This window comes from Brachyistius frenatus, unplaced genomic scaffold (assembly GCF_029030835.1).
Source record: "Brachyistius frenatus isolate BFR_SWC_R1_liver_20210118 unplaced genomic scaffold, ASM2903083v1 Contig_12, whole genome shotgun sequence".
In the NCBI taxonomy this organism is placed as follows: domain Eukaryota; kingdom Metazoa; phylum Chordata; class Actinopteri; family Embiotocidae; genus Brachyistius; species Brachyistius frenatus.
In genome coordinates this window covers 6326448-6350036 of record NW_027210611.1, presented here as the reverse complement: position 1 = coordinate 6350036, position 23589 = coordinate 6326448, and the positions used below count along the sequence as shown (strand labels likewise).

At 41.7% G+C, this 23589-nt stretch overlaps 1 protein-coding gene across 4 annotated transcripts in view; it reads right to left on the bottom strand.

The window, feature by feature from the left end:
- The window catches only part of LOC138617436 (receptor-type tyrosine-protein phosphatase mu-like), a 160025-nt gene that overhangs the window by 49624 nt on the left and 86812 nt on the right, over positions 1–23589 (bottom strand). For 3 of the 4 annotated variants that reach the window (XM_069692471.1, XM_069692473.1, XM_069692472.1), the window contains exons 10-16: positions 23167–23368; positions 22286–22388; positions 11532–11805; positions 8766–8802; positions 7940–8014; positions 6361–6496; positions 4933–4962 (exon numbers count right to left, since the gene is read on the bottom strand). In XM_069692471.1, the coding sequence (XP_069548572.1) occupies positions 4933–4962; positions 6361–6496; positions 7940–8014; positions 8766–8802; positions 11532–11805; positions 22286–22388; positions 23167–23368 (857 nt within the window). The remainder of the gene's footprint in view (positions 1–4932; positions 4963–6360; positions 6497–7939; positions 8015–8765; positions 8803–11531; positions 11806–22285; positions 22389–23166; positions 23369–23589) is intronic. The other variant, XM_069692474.1, reaches the window with a different exon arrangement.

The following is a 23589-nucleotide window of genomic DNA, read 5'->3' as shown; positions in this document are numbered from 1 at the left end:
AGTGACACACGGTTTTAAACTGAATCCATTTAAACTATATCATTCCATGCATGGCATCCCTTTGGCCTGCTTGAGGCGCTCTTCCTCTTTCCCCTCCCTCATCAACATGCACAGCTTGTAGGTGCAAAAGTCTGCAAGGCTTGTACCAATTAATGTGATTCTTGCTGCATGTTCGACTTGTAAGGTTTAATGAAGGTGTTTGCCCTGAGCACATTGTGTTACACATTGTACATTTAGTAGGGCTTCCTATTCTGACACCGAGTGCAACGGGGATGATAATGAAAAATTAGATTTATAAGGAATTGGATTATTGATTTTCATGCCTCTACATGTGTCTTTTGGGGTTTTTAATAAAAAATTGAAACAAATAGTGGTAAAAGTTAAACCAACAGTCTGGTTCTATTTTATTTATTTATTTTTTTCCTCTCCGTTTGGTAAATTATGGCAGGTTTTCTTAAAAAAAAATAATAATAAAAAAAAAATCATGCAATACATGTATACCTTAAGGGATTTATGATATAAGTGGCCTCCTGCCAGATGGAAATGGAACATGTCACTCCTGAATGAAATTACTTTCTATGAGCTGATGTGATAAAATACCAGGTAAACAACACACCTAGCGCCACTATTTATAGACCGAGATCATTAATGGATATATGGTGCAAACACAACTTCTTATCATATATATATATCATATATTAATCATTATATTTCAATATAATCACACTCTCTTTGCTACTGTATTTTATATTGTTCTGGAGAGAAACAGATTCAGGCCATTATAGGACATTAAACTGTCGGTATGTATTGAAAAAATATATTTTTTTTTATAGTCAAACAGAGTTTTGTCAGACTCCTTTTAGTTCTACTTTGTTCTTCTACAACTTGTGTGCAAAAAAAAAAAAAAAAATCTATCTCTTTAAATGCTAACTGCGCTATCATATCATGTTCATAGGTTAGCTGCTAAATTGATATGCTGTTTGACAGAGGCACAGGTGTGAAATGTGAAGCGGGGAAGTTTAAGGAGGAAAACCAAAACAACGGGCTGAAAAACACTAAACTGCTCGATAGAGCTGAAGGGAACTGCAGAATCGGGTGATTCCTCTTTCATCTTGTTATTAGCAGCAACCTCGTTCACATTGGATTTAATCCAACCGTAATGGAACAAAATGGACGAGTGCAATTTTAAACAAAGAAATCAATATAAGGATTCTATGCAAATTAAAGTGCAGTGCAAGCTTTTATGTCGCTGAAATTTCAGCATCAAAACAGTGACATCACGATTAGCAAGTGGTCAAAGAAAACAGATGTGTGTCCGAGGTCACTTCCCTTGCAAACAAGTATTTATTAGTATCTTACATGTTAAATCCAGAATTTTATGTCTTGCGATTTTTTTTCCCCCCCCGAGTTAAATTAAAAACTTTCCTAAGTTGTGTGTACAATCTTTTTTTTTTTTACTTTATATTTATAGGTTTACTATTGAAAGATTCAGTTCGATCCTCCTCTTCTTAATAAAGAGAGACCTGGCTAATCATACTGAATACATCTACAGAGTCAGATCACATACGAGAGGTTCGGGGATCATGAGACGAGGCCTGAAACATCCGCCGCAGCGACACAGTAAGCGTGTTTTTATTTAACTGGCCTGCTGCTTGATGGATGAATCCACCTCTCCCGGGAATAAAGACCCAATCCCAACCTTTGCCCCGCACCAATTGATCTCTCATGTCCCCAGCAGCAGCGGGCACAGTGGCCGGTACGGCCACCTGATTAAAGAACGGTCATATATTTGATCACACATGTAACCGCATCCCTAATGAACGCTCTGACTGATGTTGTGCTTGCGTGCTAGCTCTCGCAGCCACCACTGGCAATATACCTAGAGTGCATATTTTGGCAACTGCGGGATGTTCTCATGCCTTTAAAAGACTTTGATGAATGCATGAGAGCATTAATGGCTTTCATCAATCATAGAGGTGTGGTAAGCTCATGGCTGGCAACAGGGTTGTCATCAGGACTGCAGATGAACTTAAGAGAATGTTCTGTAGGAGAGAGGCTGAAATATGCTGGCAATAATTCATTTGACAATATGTAACACATTAGTTATATTTGCTTGTGAGCTGAGCTTTGACACCCCCGAGGAGCAGAGTAGTACAGTAAGGCGCGAAACACCTCCAGGGCGACATTTTTAGCTTCTGTCTAAAACACCCGAAAGTGCAAATCTGGGTTTTTCCAATGAGCTAACATGCATCTGCACTTTTCTTGCTCGTGTTGCGGTTCCACCAGAGCGTCTTCCACGTATGACAACAAAGAGATATTAACAGATGATGGGAGAGTTGTCTTATTAGCCTTGGACATATACTCTCTCCAACACCATTTTAGACCAGGGGTCTCTAACCGCTAGCTCGCAAGCTACAGGTTTAGTATGCGTGTGTTGAGTATCAATTTGTTATTTTTCCACATAAAAGAAGCTTTTTCAGCTGGTTTGGTGGAGCTCAGCTATGTGAATAAATGTTACAATGTTGTATCACACCTTAGTGGCCTCAGAGAACTCCTTCAATTTGACTAATGAAAGCCTTGAACATATTGTATTTGACTGAAACGTTATTATTATGTCCTTATTCTTTTGTATTTACTCCAACAAACCACGACAGATGAAAATGAGATGCGAGATATTGTTTGCATTACCCCGACATAAATTATTAGTTTGCATCGTGTTACACATCCATACATGAAGTCAAACAGCAATAGCAGAAGACTGGGTGAATACAAATCAGTCAGACAATAGTTAAACTTGTTGTGAAGTGAATTGTACCCTTTGAAATAATGTAGAAATAATGTAGACACCCTCTGGCTATTCATGAATAAATCCTTCAAATAGGCATCTGGCTCAAAAACGTCACCGGGCTTTTTGCTGTTTAGATATTTCATCATAGTAATTTAACAGACGGGAGTGTCACTGGTTACATTGATACTGTTAAAAAGAGTTAAAGGATGTTAAAGGAGGGGGGGGGGGATCATGAAAGGTTTTCTATCCATTTTAATACATCCGTTCAACCCTAATTTTCTCCGGTCTTGTTTATTTCCACAAGTGCATTTTTGTTATCTGTTCGTATTTGCTGCCATCGTGGCATATTTTTCCCCAAGGGCATCATTAATCCTTCATCTTCACTAACTGCACATCATATTGTTATCTTGACAGCTTTGGAGGGGAGTCCCAGCATCCGTCAGCCCTCTCCCTCCTCTTTTTTTTCTTCAAATTGTTAAAGCAAACCCGCATCTCTCCCCTCCCAATTCATTTTGATGCAAGAGTACGGACAAAAATTGGACGGTTGGACTTTGTAAAGCCTTTGATATAGGTCATCTCGTTAAAACCTGCCAATTAACACAAAGTCAAAAATCACGAGCATTACTCATAAAATTAGACAATACTGTAATTTTTGCATCAACCTTAAGCACTCATTTTTGGTTGTTTTGGTACAATAAGCATTACTCCTCCTGCTTTAAACCAGGAAATCAACATATGTACAGTATGCAACAATAAAATAACCACAAAAAAACAACAACAACACAAAACTGCTATTTTAATTATTTTACTGACAACCGATCTTTCCCTGCTCGGCTGGGCCACTGCGAGCGCGCTCGGCTTTTTGAAGACACCACTGCTCTAAATCACTGGGGCTTTCCATTCAAGACAGCTGTGATCTAATATGAGTGACACGCAGAGTATTCAGAGTAGTATTATCTCCAGGTGTATTCTGAGATGTTCTTTGATGTGAGGCAGCTTCCATTCTCTTCTCTGATCACAGTCATCTCAAGACAGATTAGTCGGCATCCATCACAAAGAGCGTACGGAGGGAGCCTGTGAGCTACAGCAGGGGGAAGGCAGAGCTGCGGAATAAGCTGCTTTACCATTCAGCGGCGTGATGCGGAATCATCTGTTATATTAAGAGCGAATAAAGCGGTGCTGCGGCGATTGTTTTATGATGTCGAAATAGAAAAGAGGTTACTCTGTGATCACATCAGCTCGTTTGGTAGCGATGCAAACATCTTGTCAGCTAAAGACACAACTCCACCATCACCATAGAATCAATGGGATGGACGTGCAATAACTCATGCCGGGGGGGTCAAATAAATAAATAAACAAATAAGAAAAGGGAAGGGAAGAAAAAACAAATGGTTTGATGACAGAAGCTTGATGGAGAAGAGTGGAGAAAAACTACAAATTATCACATGCACATGGAGCCAAATTGATGAGGTCAACAAGTTAACACATGCTTCAATTTTCAGGGTAATATAGGTCTGGTTAATCCTACGTAGAGTTATTGATTGCATTTCAGCATTTGCAGAGTATATAGAAAAGTGGAATATTTGGACTAACTCATTGAAGTTCCAGGCACAACTGAAGCGCAGATGCGCTGCGAAAGGCACTTCAAAAAAAATTGACAAGTCAACAGAGATGAAATCATCGGAGGCAAATAAAAAATTCACACTCAGTAAAAATGCAGTAGTTGCCGGATTGATTTTTTTTTTTTTTTTTTTCCTCTCCTCCTTTCGTAAGATGAGCTTGGCAGCCGTACAATCATTAAGACAGTTTAGTTCATCATTTGATAAACAAACTCCTTAAAAGTCGAGCAGAAATTATGTCTGCAATAACATTTCAGTGGCAGGTTTATTTTTGCGGGGGTGTAGCTGCGTCTATCTGCTTTTCATCAGAAGCCGTGCCAATGTGACATACAGTATGATGTGCTCATCGTGTGGAGATGCATTGGAGTGGCGTCCTCCGCTCCTCCGGCAGAGATTACAGTTGTGGCCTCTGTAATAGCTCTGGGCGGGAGGAGGATGACATGGCTCTTTGCATGCAACGGGGGGGAGGGAAACAGCGTGTGGGTGAGAAGCATGGCACTAACATTACACAAAGTGGTTACTTACAGGTAGTAAGTGTAGGAGTGATAGGTTCTTCTGCCGAGTGGGGTGGTGGTAGGATTTAAGCAGTGGAGGAGGGGGGGAGGGGATGGAATGAAAAGGAAAGAAAAAGTAAAAATATATTAATGTTTGAAAAAAGAGTAGAAATGAACAAAATCAGATATGGTGGCATACGTGGAGGTAAACTAGTGATCGTGAGGGCAAAGGTGATCGCTTGGAGTCATGTCATGCTTTGTAAGGGGGGGGGGTCTCAGTACAGTACGGTCGAAAAACTCTCTCGTCAAATCGATCGACAGCAATGTGATGGCGAATCGGAGGCAACCGCGCTGTCCCTAAAAACCCCCTTTTGTGAACACGTAATTTTATACACCTATACAAAATTACCATATTTGACCTCCGAGGTGGAAACTTAATGAGCGGTTTGAATGTCTAAACACAACTCTAGAGTCCCTGTTGGTAACAGTAAATTACACAAAATTCGACCAATGAAGTCGTCTCCATCTCTGGTTTGATTAAGGCTAATTGAAAACAATTCCATTACTGTGTGCTGATTTTCACACCCACCCACTGATTGCTGTGCTACACAGACAGGCCCTGCTGGGGGAAAATGAGGAATCTTATATTACTGTCAAAAATAAACATGGAACTCTGTGATTATATTAGCACACAACTATGCCTTCCCACTCAGCTGTCTCTTACTTGCACGACTGTACTGACCTTTACACTTAATTCAAGACATGCGATTAAATATTAAAGAACAAATTACACCTAATACATACCAGTTTCTCTGGGGAATGTTTTGTTTTTTTTGTTTTTGTTTTTTTTGTTGTTGTTGCACTTCATAATAAAGATACTGCAGGAAACCAACTATTATCTGCCAAAGAAATCTCTGCACAAACTGAAATTGTGTTATTTCAAACCTTGCTGTGGACAAAACGGGGGTTGATATTTGCTGAGCTTTAGCTCCTCTGATTGCTGGGATATGTACAGAAGACCTCTCTCCAGCATGGGGTCCAGGGCTAATGTAAACTTAGCCTTCAGCTATGCGGTCATCCTCTTTCCTTTTTGAGCCTTTCATCATATTTTCTTTCTTATCTCCCCCACCCACCTCTCTCTCCATACCACAAGCCTCAATAGCATTTTTTTTTTCTCTTCTCTCTATTCCATTCCAATGTCACTGAAGCGCTGCACATTTGTTTGAGGGTGCCGTAGAAATGGATTAATTTTTCATGGCACACTGTATCTCATGGCTGTAAACAGCCTTAATGGGGCGTATCAACATAATCAAATTAATTATTTACCACGACGCTGACAATGCTACCGTTTGAGGGAGAAACACACAAAATGATAAAAACAGAAACGACTTGTCTGTGAGCACTTCTGCAAGTTAAGTTCTGAAATAGTATTTCAACGAGTAAGAGGAAGACGACGTACCTTTTCTTCATGAGGAGGACCACTCCTAAGAAGATGATGACGAAGAGGAGGATGCCGGCGATGACCCCCGCGATCTTCACCGTGTGGTCTGTTTGTTTCTCCGGCTCCACTGCGTCGGGTTTGTGAGTGGCTGCACCTGAAAAACATCACGACGCGTAAGGATCAAACACGGCCTATGAATCAATGACCATTTACTGTTGTTTTGCATGAACTAAAACGCAGCATACACATCTATATATTCAGTATTTTCCTCTCATTGACTAATAAGCACACTGATATTCCATGGATCATCAGCATAAATACACATTTATTGGCCGAGAGTAAGACTTATTCTAAAAGTAAGTAGCTCCCTTTTGTCCACCTTTAGTTCTGTCCTCAGTGGACATCAGCACTCTGTGGATCAAGCTGCACTGAGAGAGATAAGTGCATACCATCTTTACCCTTGGTTAATCACATTTGGGGCAAATTGTAGCCAGGCTTGTCGAAAAAAAAAGTAGGATGCAGGGCGAGAAAGATAATACCCAGAAAGATAAAAATGCCTGAAATAACCAAAAAACATTAAATATCGTCCCGGAAAAAGGAGATAGCCGAACAATGAGAGGCACAAAGAGAGAGAGGGGGTGGGGGCGTGGGGATGCAGCTTGTTTTAACAGCATCTGGTCTTTAGGAAGTGATAAGAAGCACTCAGAGAGAAGGCAACGCTGCTGGAATCACAACTGTCCACCTGAACAACACCATTACTCCTTGTCAGCACAGGTAAATTTAGAATGATAAATTGTTATGTCAGACAAATCTTCCTTCTCTCTTCAGTATTGCCATTTTCTCTCCCTCCCTATCAAAAAGGTAAAATATCCATCCAGGGCTGCTGGTGACATATTGTTCTTGCACCTACGAGGCCGTTATCAAAAACCCTCAGCCGCCTTTATTTAAAAATATACGTTTTTAAAAGGCAGAGCGGCGGAGGATTTGAAGACCGGTGACATCATCGTGTCTGAAACTGATGGAGCTGATTTTGACCCGACGTATTGTTACAGGCTAATCTTACAGACATGCTGTCAGTGTCAAATCCCCCATTTAAGCTGTGAGCGCTGCACGTTCGCCGCCACCAGTCACTATTTTTCCATTCAAGCCTGAGAGAGCTGGAGGATTCGTGCACAACAAGGAGAAACTGAGCAGAATTCGAACAGCTACACTTCAGCGTCCCTTTTTGTGTGTTTACAGTTGTCACACCTTCAACAACCAACACCAACTCGCATTTAATCTCCAAGAAATAATGAGAAATATTCATGAAAGGGGATTAACTCCTGTCAAAAAAAATCTCCGACATTGACACATCAAATGACAATCGCACCTCAAACAGGTCTTTCATGTCCGGTAATTCTGAGGAAGATGAAGGCAGAAGACAAAGTCTGCAATTCTTTGATTTAATCATAATGACTGTATGCAAATATGCAAGACAATAAACAAAAATCGCACACATGCAGCATTCCACTTGTTTGTTTATTTTCCTGTTGGAGGAGTTGCGAGTATGGCCGACACATTGAACACGTTGAATCACGGAGAAAGCTGCGGGTCTGACCTGTTAGTTGGTTGTCGCCGGCCGCCGGGGCGATGCGGATGTACGGAGTCGTGAGCTGGGTCACGAGTATGGCGGCTGATTATAGTCAGTGGATCCAAGACGGCATGCAGTGAACAAAACAAAACAAAAAAAGAGACAAAGAGAGAGGCCACACTGAAGCTGAAAACAGCCATACCAACATTTCCAAACATCATCATGCAACACTGAGGCAGAGAAACAGCATTAGAAAGGATTTTACAATCATTTCAAACAGGTTAATATCTTTGTTTCTAATGTGGTGCACTAAAATGTATACCATTAGGTGATAAACTGAATCTATAATCCCTTCCACTTCTAATATCTGACTTCAGCCACGTAAATGGAGACATTTAGAGCTCCACTGGAAATCTATAGTGGAGCTGCTAGCAAACTACACAGTGCAGGAGAGCGTCAGGGCATGTGAGAGGACCTCCCACGGCCCACGACGGAGTGTGACTGCGGCTCCCTCTGGCCTTATCAATTCTGCTCCCGGATCAATGGCGCTTTGGCTCCCTCGCCCCTTAATGTGTGCAGCCGGACGTTCAAGCAGCATAGCTAAGTACCTACAGACCTCGGCCGGCACACGGGCTGCTTTCCCAGTCACGGAAAAACACATGTTCGGGATCGATATATTGACCAAATTTATGCGAAAACTACATGAGAGTTTTGTCTTGTCAGACAAACCTCCTGTGCGAGACTAGCATGCGATTTCATTTTTAGCGGCTCATTTAAAAAGTTAATTTTGTTAGTTCTCAGAAACCCAAATGCGACCGACGTCAGGAACCACATGTGGCAAACACCTTCGTACCTTTGGTTGCAACTCGAACGCAGTCGATTTTGGTCTCCTGCACAAACAGATAAAGAAAAAGGAAGGGGAAAAGAAAAAAAAAGAAAAAAAGAAGAAGATCAGAGGTTATTATAAAACACACACAAACACGCAAAGATACACTTATGTCGACAGCAACACCTATTTGAGAACCCGTCGGTTACAACAGAGCAGCGTGGCCAGGTCCATGCTGTCCCCTATCATCTGTTGAGCTCAACGACTGTGACACAAAACGCAGTTAAGCGAGAGGGCCCACAGCACAGATTAGCGGTGCTGAGCTGCTGATTTGTCAGCCAACAGCGATCTGTCGGCAGCTTGCGGCTCAAGGTGGTCAGCCACTGTGGAAAAAAGCAGAGCCCTGTGACAAGCGACACCAGCCCGGCATGCAGGGGCTTCAAAACGACACGTCAGGGAGACTTTCTGAATATGTAATGGGACTTTCAGCTCTGACAACAGCCTTCAACAACATACAAAAAAAAAAAGAAAAAACACCGCTCTCACTGTTGGCAATGAAGTTTGTTGTCAACAACAGGAAAAAAAAGAAAAAAAAAAGAAAAGGACACAGGCAGGAACAGGGAGGCAATGAGTAATACAGCACAAAAGACATGAGTGCTGTGTCCCTGTGTTTGTCCCAGCCAAGCTGTCCAATGAGCAACGAACACACATGGGAGAGGAAAAAACATTCAGAGGCCATGACAGGCTTATTGAAGAAAAGAGGAGGAGGAGGAAATAAAAAAAACATTCATGTGATCCTGGGTGCATGTGCATTTCCCATTACTGCAGCTTTTAAGCTGTCGTATGGTCCTTTTATTCAAGGTAAGGTTACAATAAGTCATATTTAGATTTTTTTATTTGAGAAGAAGGCTGAAAGAAATTCTAGGTATGGATGGCACACACCTCCTCTAAGTGCTAATTTTGTTTATAAAAAGCCCAAACAAATCATAGCACATCATTAGACATCAATTAAGGCTTGCAGGACCGTGTATTGACAGTGAAGGCTTCATAAAAGACAGCATTTGGCCATTCAAGATACAATGTTAAAATAATAATGTCAGAAATGTCTCCATTACCGAGACGGAGCTTTATGCTGTGTCAACACAGGCTCTTTTATATTGTTTGTTCAAAGACAAACACCATCAGCCAATTGATATTACTCACTGATTCGACCCCGGAAGGCTTCAGACTGCCAATGCTTCACTCTCAGGAGCAGAACTTGCTAATTGGATTCAGCCCTGCCTCACGTGTTATACGTATCGCCTCCCTTGAAGACGTGACGGCGGATCTCAAGGAGGGCTGTTTACGGCGATTCTCATTCAGGACCACAATCTGCGAGGTTCTTGTGCCATCGAGCTGTCTAGCCCGTGGCCCCCGCGGAGGGACGGCCCTGCCAAGTGCCACTCGATGACAGAAGCCTGCGACCTGCACGATCGGTAACCCCATTGTTGTTCCCTGCCTCCCATACTTAGCCGCCGCTGGGACGAGCGCCTCTCCTAAACGCCGTTGATCAAAGGCTTGTCTGGCGTTTGGCATAAAGCTCCATTAGAACAGGCAGAAGAACGGGGGCCGCGGTAATGGAGGGAGAGAACGTGTCACGGCGTCGAGCTCTGCATTCGAAAGCCTGACCCCGCTGTAGCCTATTAAGGCTGCAGACACTGCTGCTGCTGCTGCTGCACCCCACAAGAGTGCTGCCACATCTGTCAGAGGCCGCGTGAAATTCAGCTATCTCATGCATGTGTCTGCCTTTGTGAGCAGCTACTGTGTTGTCAGGCAAGTCTGGTCTCTGCACTTCAGTTCCTTCAAGTCACCTCATCAGTGAATCTGTCAGTCATACTTTCACTCAAGCTAATATTTACATTTTGCTCATGATGTGGATACGTGTAGGATTTAATAAGTAACGTGCGCTTTGACAAAGTGGTACAGTATTGTTACAATGAGTCTTAACGATTATTTTCACAACTTACATCCAGTTTCAAATTAAATGTATCAGTTTGATTTTCACTGCCTGTAGTTGATTAAATTAAGATGCAAATTAGTCCTCTTCTCAGTTATGCTAATCTAGTTAGCTAATTGCTGAGTGAACTGTAAATTGGCAACAAACACAATGTGGAGGGAGTTGGACTTTAAATTTTTTGATTTGTTTTCTTTGTGTTTCATTTTGTTTTGTCACCTTTGTTATTATTCTTCGGTTGTAAGAAGTGGTAGAAGAAGTATTCAGATCCACAGTGACATGCACAGAGCAGAAGCAATAACTTTTCTGTTCCAAGTTCCGTTGCTTGATCAACAACTGCACCTGCGTTACACGTATTTGTGTAAGAACTGGTGTGTGCGCATTTGCAATTTCTCCATGGACATTAGCACGTCGACCTTTGTGTCAAACTCGGGAAATCAGCAACAAAGTCTATTGAAACGCATCGGAAAATCTACAACAATGAAGGAATGAGCCAGGTGAGGTGTTTTGAGCGGCAGAACGTCACTGCTGAAGACTGAAGAAAGCACAAGACGGGTGAATCCGTCCTTCAGGGTCAGACTGTCAACACCGAGTTCAACTGCAACGTTCAGAGGCGTTTGAGGTAAATGTACAGAACTTGGTGACCTTTTATATAGAAGAACTGATTTGATTTTTCAAAAAAACTTAAGTGCAAGCTTAAGTGTTCAAAAAAAAAAAAAAAAAAAAAAGCTTCAGTGTAACTCAACATCTTGAATAAAATAAAAACCGAAAAGATTAGAATAGAACTAACAAACACCCACCCCGTTGGCTGTGCTGACAGCCTGGTAGTAGATGCTGTAGCTCTTCTGCGGCAGTAGCGGCGCGTTCCAGTAACCGTTGTAGGTCTTGTTGTCCCCCACAGTGAAGGGTTGGGGCGAGTGGATGCCGCCGGCAGGGAACTGAGCGGTGAAGTAGTACTGCGAGTTTAGGAGCGTGGCATTCTGGAAGTGAATGGGAACCGGGTAGCAGCGCAAGATTTCCGCTGTGCCTCGTGCTCTGCGTGGACGTTCCTCCTCCACCACCACCTGGTACGCACTGCAAACACAACACACAAACAGAATTACCAAACTCAGACGGGCCAAACGGGCACTTGTAGAAAGCTGTTGGCAATAAAGGCAGTTTCCTGTTTTTGCCAGTTTGCTTTGCAAAGTGTAAAAATGGTTTCCTTATGAATGGCACGGACATCCGTGTTGCAATGCTCCAAATCTCGGAGTAAACCAAGTCTCTAGAAATGATTCTTTATTTAGACGAGAGAACAAGAAATGTATTGGATTTCTCATCCTACCACTTCAGCATTATTCATTCAAAGTTTTTAAGTTTAAGTAATTACATGATAACTTATGCCAGGCCAAAATATTGTATGAATTTTTGCAACATATATCTCCAAATATTATAAAAGTAACTGTATGCAATCTCCTGATGTGTGTGCGCTCCTCACAGAATTGTTTAGTCTTCTGCATATTTCTCTTTTCACACACTCTCTTTGCATCTATAATATAAAAAATGAGATTAAATGTATAGAAATAATATCTGGTAGACGTCAACATTTTCAAAACTACTTTTAATCTTTCGGTGTTTAAATGTTTGAATTTAAGCTGAAAGCTTAAAGCTAGCGTAGCTTCACCGGTGCTGAAAATGGGGCCAAGCAGTTATACTGTACATTGTCTGTAGAAAAAGTTAAAACTTTTACCACTAGCACCATTTGGCTACAAAAAGACTGACGAAAAAGAAAGAAAGAATCTGTGCAATTTAATAAGGTACAAATGCATTAAAACATTTATACGTCATACTATAATTAATGAAATATACAGTGTAGTGTGTATTTCAAAAACATGGAGACAAACACAGTCTTTTACTTGAATGAATAAATCAGACTTCTATCATCAATAAAAATGTTTCAAAATAAATTCAACTGGACAGACTGCAAAAGACAGCACCAGAGATATGAGCGGTGACACGCGATGGGGGCCCGACGTTATTTGCTTTTTCATTATTCAGCAACTGAAAAGGTTAACGGCTCTCTCCATTTCCTCTCCGTCCGAGCCTTGTGTCTAGCGAGATCAAAACTGCAGCCCTCTGTGCCTCTGACAGAGATGACATTGTCTCTGAGCCGGCCACTTAGCTCGAGGGGGAGACTGACTGTCTTATAGACCTTCATGTTAGTATGCATCACGCATCCACCTGGTAAATCTATTGAGTCGCTGAGTGACAAAGAGTCTGTTTACAGCTGCCACGGAGAATAACCAGCCATGATTGGGAACTAGTGTTCCATTTCCAAAAGAGCCTTGGAAACAACAAGTTATTACCACGAAATATGGAGCAAAGGTAGACTGCTCAACAAATGGATGAATGAACTGGACTGGGACCGGACGTGCTCTGATTTTCCAGTTATGGAAAACGGATTTCCGGTTTAATAATTTCTTTTGATCATATGTTAAGAATCAAATCAAAAAATTTGCACATTGTATGATTTAAAGGTACTCTGTGGAATTCTTGACCACAAGTGTCAAAAAAGAGCACTGTTTTCAAATGATAAGTGGCCCCCTTGTAAGCACAGTCATACAATCCATGCAATAAATATTCAAGTTATTCCACTAATTGTTGATGGCAGCAACAAAACTGAAAAGCAGTGGAAAACGAAGAATGGATGCTGGAAAAAGTAGGAAACACATCCATTATGTTTGTCGGACCTCAAAGATACACAGTGTGTTTTGGTGAGAAACACCAAGGGTGCATTTGCACCCTGTTCTCTGGAAAATAACATCCAAACCATGCATTCGTGCCTACTATTAATAAAATGTTACTTTTTCCTGACTCTACCTGCAATGCAATTGGACTTTATTGGAAAGTTGAGTTGTATGGGCGTGTCTGAAGTCAATGCCGTGGAAGGCTTTCATCATGTTTTGCAGGGGAAGACTTAGTGATGGGGCATAGTGTCAACTTGATATAAAGACGGCAGAGAATCTATACCTGTTCGAGAACCTCCAGCCGTGTTCTGGCCAATCAGATCGTGTTACAGTCTCAATGCATTCTGCATGCATTGATACCCAATATTGATTGATTTTCCCGTCATCCAGATGCACACTGTTAATTTAAATATGTAAATAGGGTACAGATGTAAATATAATTTTTGTTTGTTAACAGTACAACTTGCCAGTGCACATTTATAAAATATTATGTTTAGAGTAATCCAAAGAAACGTATTATTATAACTTGATATGAATACATTACAAAAAAGATATTATAGAAATGAAACATATACATTGCTCTCGTATACACGTTTCTTTTTAAATAGTTTGATTTATTATATGGCTGTTGTGCAACCATTTTAATCATTGTGAAGCATTTCTATCTATCTAATCATTCGATTGTACTGTGCCATATAAAAATGACAATGGGTAGAGCCTGGCAGGATGTAGAGCTCGAGTGACCATGAACATTTTCCCTCAGACCACATTATTACAACAAGAAGCAGGACAAAATTTATAAATATCCTTGTTTAAAAAAAAAAAAAAAAAAAAAAAAGGATCTGCACTGTAGTGGGTGTACAGTGAACCCTCGCTATAACGCGGTTCACTTTTCGCGGTCTCGCTACTTCACGGATTTGCATCGTGCATTGTGTTCTGCATTCTGATTGGCTAAACAGTCTCTCCGCTTCTTCTCTACCTGTTTGTCAATAACGTTGCGGTTTAATATGTACACGTACGTAAAACAGCTTGCCAAATTAAAAATAATCGATGGTGGCATGTCGGTTTATAAGAATCTTTTTGCCCAGAAGAAAAAAGAGCGACAACAACTACCGATAACTATGTTCTTCTCTCGAAAAACCACACCTGCACCGCCGGCTTTAGAAGAAAGAACCGCTCCGGAGCGGAGTCAGGATGCAGCGGCTCAGTCAGAAGAGCAGTGAAATACACGAGTCACTATTTGTCCTACTGTACTTTGTATTTGTTTTCATAATCATTTTTCATTTCCTCCCGTTCTAATCCAATGACTCGGGTCGCAGTGGGGCGGTGCCGATCTCAGCAATTTGAAGCCTTCAGTTCGTATTGATGATTAAAATTATTATTTTACAGTACAGTAGTTATTTGTTAAAAAAAACACATTTATACAGTACTTTTATTTGTTAAACAAATGCTTGGGCTTGTAAAAAGGTTTTGTTCTTTGGTTTCAATGTATTATGGAGTATTTCATTGTATAATAATTGTAAAAAAAATAAAGGTTCCTACTTCACGGATTTCACCTATCACGGTCTCTATTTGGAACGTAACCCCCGCGATAAACGAGGGTTCACTGTACTCTTAAACTGTGTAGTTGCAGTGCAAACAGCCCTGGAGATGATCAATTGTTCCTGGCGGTTGGTACTGGATGATTAAGTATCCCCTTGTGTGTACAGCATGTGCTCTTTAACCCTATAGTTTATCATAAGGTGCTTGCAGTGTCATTAGAAAACCCTCCCCCCTTTGCTCTTGGTGGGTGTGTCCCAATTCCTCAGAGCTCTCCTATTTAGCAGTGGGTTGTGAGGTGATGAAATATTTAATCCTGCTGAGAGTCTGCAGGAGAAATCAGCCTTTAATTACTGTCCCCCTATTGAGAGCAGAGGTCAAAGGGCAGGTGGAGACGGTACATGGGAGCCACTTAAGTAGCTGCAAAGCAGCAGAGAAATAAGTGATTAGGCTGCATGGAAGCCTTGGCTGAAACACTGTGGATCTGATGTGAAGTATAATGGGACGGTACAGTATTAAATATTATATCTGCTGTCAATCATACAACTGGTCAGGTGTGATGGATTTTAGGATATAGCCTATTAAGGGCTTCCTTTGTCTACATTTGTATCATAAAAAATAACAAAGCAGTTACTCCCAGAAGACATTATGGCCACAATAACCGTGTTTGTTTTTGCTCTGACTCAGCTCAGCCATATTAGTATTTATATCCCAAATTAATCTGCACATAGTGAAACAAAAACAAAAGCTGGCTCACCCCGGGTAGCTCCTTATGATATGATGATGTGGCTGTGCTATGACTTAATGACAGACACAGTATGAATAGAACTGTTTTTTCTTTCCTCAGGCAAAATACCAAGTGCTTTAGGCTATGAGGCTCCAAGGGTAAGAACTCCTGTAATGCGGAAATCTAAACCACTGCTTTTTCTTCCACAGTATATTCACCGCACCAAGAAACTCAAATCTAGCTCACAATAAATTTGCAATTTAATGAGAATGCTTTGTTCATCTTTTGTAACTGATGGAGACAATAATACCTGCTCGACTGCTGTTACTTAAAACATTTTTCAGCAGCAAGTTGCTGTATGCCTGTCAAATATTTAAAGAAACATGCGCAGTGTTTGAAAACATACACTATTTTTCACTTTAACCGTTTCTAAAGTGCTAAATTGACTGATGAGTTCACTACTGGTGATACAAAACTGCACTATTTTTTTTTCCATTTTCCTGCCATTACTGCTGGTGTGTTAACATTCCTCTGAGCAGCTGACACCTCATCACCTCATGCTCAGTTCACAATTTACATTATGAGTCATTTTGACAGGCCGGAGTCATTTAGTCATTTTCTTGATTGAGTATGACATGAATGAGCAATGCGAAAAACAACAAACAGCAGATGAACAACAACGGCTCTGATCACGAGAACAAAAATCCTCTGTCGCTAATGTTTCTTTTAATCTGACATCAATCCGGGGAATTGCAAGATACATGCGCTCATATTAATGATGGAAGATGTATTCAGATCTGTTCCTGAAGTAAATGCAGTTATGCCACAAGGCATAAACCCTCCATTACAAGTAAAAGTTTTGCATTCAAAATGTTACTTGAGTAAAAGCATAGGAACAAAAACTACTTAATGTGATAAAGTACCACCAGTCATTATGGAAAATGGTCCATGTCAGTGTAATACTGTTGCATTAATGGTCAATTAATTCATTATTATGTTGGTAATACTTCAGTTTTAGGGTTGGTCAAAGTATTGGCAATAAAATTGACTTGGTATCAAGAGTAGAAGTACTTAATAAGAAAGTATTTTTCAGTGTAATATCACAATATTATTGTTTCATTACAATTGATACCTTGTTATGTAAGCAGTACTTTAATGAGTTTAATGCGTATACGTTGGCTTGTATACGAACATATGTCATTATATTTTTACTAAATATGAACATGAAAAAGATTCTTGGGGTAAATTGGAAATACTTCTATTCGTGAGTCTAAAAATTTTTAAAAAAAATTCATATATAAATAATGGAAATAATAAGTAATAATTCCCAGTGAAGTTTACTATTTCTGTGTACTGATGTCAGTGTGGAAAATAAACTAAAATATCCTGCCTCCATTACATATCTGACAACTGTCAAACGTCTTACACCATATTTCAGGGATCATTGCAAGAATTGTATTTTATTATTTAAAATGGGTCAAATCGAACTTAAATATAATATTTTGGGAAATTTACTTTTTACTTTCAGATTTTCAGTATGCTATGTTGCAAATGCCCAAAACATGTTGTTACAAGGCAAATGGTGAACAGACTCAGTTGAGCGTTAGCTACTAATAACATGGATACAACAGATTAAAAAGAGACTACAGTTAAAAAAAAAAAAGAAAAAAAAAAAAAAAGACATTTCATTCCAAAACTGCTAAAATCTTCAAGAAGCCGAGACAGGGCGATGAAGAGAGACGCTGCGCCAGAACAATGGTGGAAGCTGTTAAAAGTGGTCGACCACAGGGGCCGGCAGCGCAGACCTGGACTCCTGCAGTAGCGCTGCAACCTGAGCTGACACCAATTAGGCCTCCTCCAGCCTCGCTGCCCGATAGATTTCAGCTCTGCTGCCATGTGACGCCAACCAATTATGGCGGATTGACTCGGAATCGACTGGATTGTGACCTGAAACTCAGATTTATTTTTCATGTGGGCTGATCGGGGGAGAACTCCGGGCTGTTTGAGCAGATGAGGGAAGGGGTTATGGGGGAGCATTTCAATCACTGTCTCTGTCTCTCTCTCTCTCTCTCTAATGCTAATCGGTCGGCTCTGTATGCCTATATGTCTGATTTAAGAGCGGTTGTAAGTAACACACTTCTCCTGACCCAGCATCCTCCTCCGTGCCTCTGTCTTCCTCCTCCTCCTTATATTTCCCTGGTGTCCACGAAGCTATAAAGCAAACAAATTAGAAGGTGCCATAGATTACATTTGCCATTAAATCGTAAAAAAAAGCACCGAGTTGTGTCACGTTTAGGCACAGCTATTACCGTTTGCTATGCTGTGATCAAAGAAAGTTGGTACTTATTTTAGGACTGTAGAAAATCACAACTGATTTCAGGCAATGGATAAATACAGATAATCTGATGCTACAGGGTAGAAACACAATACTGGAACTCCCTTTCTTCAATATATGCTCCTAAAACTGGTGTATTTTATCATTTTTTTCTGTTTGTGTACATATGTGTGAGCTTGCTCAAGGCAAAGGTTACGGCAGAAAAAGAGAAGGGGCTGATTTAGTGTTGTGAATGATAAGGAAAGCATCTCAAATCATTTATTCCTGCAGAAGCATGTAAACATCTATTTTGATGTTATGGAGTGAGGAGGCGTATTCTGGCCTTGACGAGGGGCCATTGCAAACATTAGTTTAACACGACATGACTGATAGACAGTTCACTAATCCTCTTAAAGAAACAGTGTCCCCTCTGGTAAAAATTGTTCCCGACAACGCGTGTCGTCCCCAGAGATTAGAAGCAAAATCCAAGTTGGAAATGTTATACCGATTAGCAATTACACAAATGAAAAATTGACTGCCTCCCTCAGTAGTGGCAACGTCTGCCCAGATCTATCTGAAATATGATTTGACTTCAGCATGACTGCAGGCAGCTGGAAGGAAATGGACATTTGTCGTCTGTTATGTCTCGATTTGCCTTATTTTTTCTGAGCCGGAGCTATCGTGTGATCTGCCAGTGATCTCCCCCTTCCTGTATTACAGCAAAACATCTGCCGTAGGAAACTCAAACGTCTGGAGGTCTATTACCTCCTAAACCCAATCAGCATGCAAGATTAGGTTATCAAATCAAGCTTCGTGCTGCTCTGCTCTGTAGTTCTGTGGATCAGTGCTATCCCTTGTCAAATCCCTGTTTCATAGGGGGCTTTAAAAACTGATTTCATATAGTGTTCAATTTCAAAATGAGTTACCCATCACTCTAAGAAAAGTGATGGGTGCCCTTGCAACACGAGCGGCAGAACAAAATGAAGTCTAACTTTGGGGGTGAAATCTAAGTTTTTGGTTAACAAAATGCAAACAATATTCAACTGACCGTTTTAAAATTCGGGACTTCAAGGACTCTTTCCAGTCCTGCAGATCCTTGAAGATTCCGAAAAACACGTATGTATACTGTATGTGCCTTAACTTTGAATGTCACTTAGTCGTGCATCTGAACCCTCGAACCCCAAAAAAGATTAGAGATGTTATTATTTATTTCTTTTAAGCCGAGGAAATTCAGATGACTACATTTACATTTATCGTTATTGGCCAGACAGCAGATCCCAACAGACCGTCTCACTCAACTCCCTCTGAACGGAGTCTACTTTATAGTCACCTTAAATGTTCAAAGGCACCATGTGTCACTTGAGGTGTGGGTTGGGGAGGAGGGACGGGGTCCGAAAACACCTTCAAAAAGACTGCCAGTATCTCGTCTTGGACCTGCATCATAATCTCTCCTGTTTGCTGCCCTGCATCACCCTTCCCTCTCTTTTGCAATTCATATTTTTCTAGACATCGGGCGTGCACCTGAAGGCAGCAGCATGCCAGCCTTTACGTCCTGCGAGAGAGAAAGCGGGAAAAGGAATGTGCACCTGAAAACCTCTGGAGTTTAGATGTGGAGAGGCGCTGCTGTGATCAAAGGATGCCTCAATTAGTTTGGAGGTGTAGTTTTGCCATCTGCTGAACTCTGCTGAAGATTTGTTTTAATGGATTGTCTTGAGACTCATCAAACATATATGATGCTTAAAACTAAGTGTCTGTTTCAAAACACCGGATTTTCTCAGTGTTTAATAATTAACAAGAGCTGAGCGTGTCCTCATCTAGAATATAGATAACAATCACCACTTTTAAGATGTTTTAAAGCACGACTGCACAGAATGAAGGTCTCAAACTAAAATCTCCGGAGACAAATCTATTTCATCTTTTTCTGAGGTGTCCGACGGTAAACAAAAGAGGAGCCCCAGCATGCTAATGAATGGAAGCTCCAATTCACAAACCACTGTTAATTATAATTAGGTCTTGGTAATTACTCCACTGAAAGAATGGCAGCCTGCGTAAGGCCTTGTGAATTGTACCTGAGAGAAAATTAAAAACCTATCACTCTGTCTTTCTTGCTCAGGCCTCTCGGTTCGGCGCGGGGGCATTTATCTGGGCAGCTGCACGTACGGTAAACATGAGTTGACAAGCCTGACTAAAGATCTCCAGGCTTTAATCTTTAAAAGGACTCAGATGAGTTGATAGTGTAAAATTGAGTTTTACAGCGAGCCCGAGTGTTTATCACTCCTCACATGAAGAGGTTAACCCACTCCTGGCGGCTGAAAGCCCGAGAATGTCATTAACACAACTCTCAAAATAGACCCTTCTTTTAAAAAAATATTGGTCAGTTCGCAATGCGCTTTACCACCTCCCTCTGTGCGCTCAGACAGGGTAGAAAGACTTCTGTCGTACGTTCGATTCTTCTTTAAGCCTCGAACCTCGTGCCTTCCCCTGGTGCCGCCGGACGCCATCCAAACCATCCGACGGGAGCGGCAGGAGCTGGATCTCGTTCTGGCTTCCCTCTGCCAGTTTAGTTTGAGCTGGGGACTGCTAGTTCAAACGTTTTATCACTCCGCGCCACCCGAGCAAAGCGATTACTAACTATTTAAAGCCGAAGTCTCCAACCCGCGCCGGTAGCTCGCCGCCCGTTTCTTTGTAGCTCGCGAAAGGTTCTAACAATATGCGGTGTTTTTCATACACAAGACTTTCGCACAGGTATGTGGACGGCCGCCCAAGTATATTTGGCGATCCGTTTCAGCATTTTTTTTAAAAAATTTTTATATCTACTTATTTTTCAACCTGTCCGAAGGAACGATTCCATCAAGGCGATTGATGAACGAGCGGGGGAACCCGCTCCGAATGAGGCACACGGATATCAGAGGACAGAAACACAGCAGAGACAGCAACGGCGGCGTCAGCGCTATAACGCGAGTGTCGCTGAGCGCGTGGGAGATAAAAGTTACAACGCAGGTCGGCTGAATGCGCGACTTTTCAAATTAAAAGGTAAAGAAAAGACTGAATGCATAACACAAGCACGTGAACGACAAATGAAGGGAATGTGAAGGGATGTTAAGTGATAAAGTGATACGTTGACAGACAGAAAATAAGGACGAGTAAAGTAAGTAATAAACACAGATGTGAATAGTGTGAGCTTCAATTAAAAGAAAGAAATACAGAAAAAGAAAGAAAAAAACATTCACATGCTGTTGAATTTAAGCTGTTGTGATACAAAACGTGTCTGTTGCGTATTCATTTATTCATTATTGTTTACATAAAAGGAGCTTATTCAGCTGGTTTGGGTGGATCTCTGCTATGTGAATAAATGTTAATAAACACGAGTGGATCTCGGACGCTCAGTTTGTCAAAAGCAGCTCTCAGAAGATAAACGGTCGGAGATCCCCCGATATAAAGAAATAGCTCAACGGACAGCAAGAAAGACAGAAACAATGTGTTGAATATGAAACTGCATCCACCCGCCAGCGCTGCTAAAACTCACTAATTAACACGAGGGATATCTGTTACTTTTAAACACAGCCAGGCTAACTGGTTCTCCCTCCTTCCAGAGCTGAGGTAAGCCAACACAAGCAAGCAAATACAACTGAACAACAACGAGAAGAAGATGATGAAGCGAGGTGAACTCCTGCCAGAAGCCCGCAGTGGCCCTCGTAAACTAGAACCATTTACTTTTGCCCGACAGCTTGGCATTTAAACAGAACAGCTGTACTGCTTCCCTAATAATGACTAATAAAGGCGGCATCAAGCCGGCAAAATTCCTACATCCCCACCCCCCCACCCCCACCCAGAAGCCCGTGGTGGCTCAGGGTGGGCAGCCTGCTACATAAAAGACATGTAAAGGGAAGAGATCCCGAAGCCAGCCTCGGCTGCACCGGCCTTTGTTCTCATCTTCAAAGGCTCGGCTTCTTTTTCACGGGATCTAAATCCACAAACAAATAAAGCTCAGATAGTGCAGTAAGGTGCTGAATTCCCTGGCAACTTTCTTTCATGGTGGGATATTGATAAACACAACACGCTCTTTGATAATTATTTCTCGGTGATGGTGGTTTCTGGTGTTTGAATATGCTCTTTTGTTGTTTTCACACTGTGCTGTGTGTGTGTGTGTGTGTGTGTGTGTGTGTGTGTGTGTGTGTGTGTGTGTGTGTGTGTGTGTGTGTGTGTGTGTGTGTGTGTGTGTGTCCGTCCTCCTTGTGAAAAGCCTACCTGACGGGTGCACCTCGGCTCTGGGCGGGTTTTAGCAGTACGGTGACCGTGCTGTCCGTCTGGTTCAGGGAGGTCTCTTGGTCATATGCTGGCATGGAGGGAGCTGAGGAGCAACACCAAGCAGAGAGGGGTTTTTTTTTAAAGTTTTTTTTTTAACAACACATAGTTAACACAGTTGAGTTCTGGTCAAGGGCAAGAGCTTAACTTTTTTTTTCTTGTACAATGAGACGTTCAGCTTTAGCCTGGTGCGAACCAGACACAATTTCACTCTGCGAATATGGGTCTGGGCACGCTCCGTTGGGAATTGTTTCCGGGTTCATTTAAACCAATCAGCGTCCGCCAAAACCGGATGACGCTCTGCCACTAATCATGATGACTAATCATCATCAGCAGATTGACGAGGTGCTGAGTGTATATTCTGCTCTGAGCATTCAGGTTGTTTTCTTTCCCGGTCACCGAGAACATTGTTAACGCTGCGCTCGTCACGGCCAACGGACCATCCAATCACAGTAAAGAAGGGGCGGGACAAACACGGTTAAACACCGACACCGGTCCGCCCTTCAGAGTGGCTGAACGAACGATAATAAGAGCCGAGTTCCCAGACTGTGTTTACAGCAAAGAAATCTGAAGCTATATGACAAAAAATACAATTCCCATGCTATCATAATAGACACATCAAAAAGCATAAATTTACCGAAACGTGTAGCCGTTTCAGTGGTACGGCTCATATATAGCAGATGAAAGCAAAAACAGTTCTATCTATTGCAGTGTTCCATTTTGCTTCCACACATTTGGACAGAAAGACCTCAAGCAGCGGTAAGCGGTGCATCTATTCACACCCATCCCGCACACTAACCAGCCTTGCAGTTGACACCGCTGACCTGAAATCTTGGTGGTGAACTGGGTGATGACGGGGGGGCCGTAACCCTTGGCTGTGCTAGCGCGCAGGGTGAAGGAGTAGGTGGATCCCGGGTAGAGCCCTGTGAACATGTGGGTGGTCTCGTTGCCCAGCTTCACTACTTTCCCACTCTGGTTGGAGAGGTCCAGCTCAGGGTCAAAGGAGCTCACGGCCTTGTAGGAGATCTGGGAAGAAAGAAGATGAATATTCTCACAGTGGCCTCTGGTACGCCGCGTCCAGCAGGAGGAGGATTTGTATTCGCACAATAAAAAAAAAATATTTTGTGTTTTAGACATTCAAGCGGCTCGGCGAGATAAAGTGTTTACTGTAGTTACAGTGCTGAGGTTTTGTATTCCACTTAGGGTATGTGTTATCTCATTCTTCCAGTTCCCTCCCCCCCCCCCCC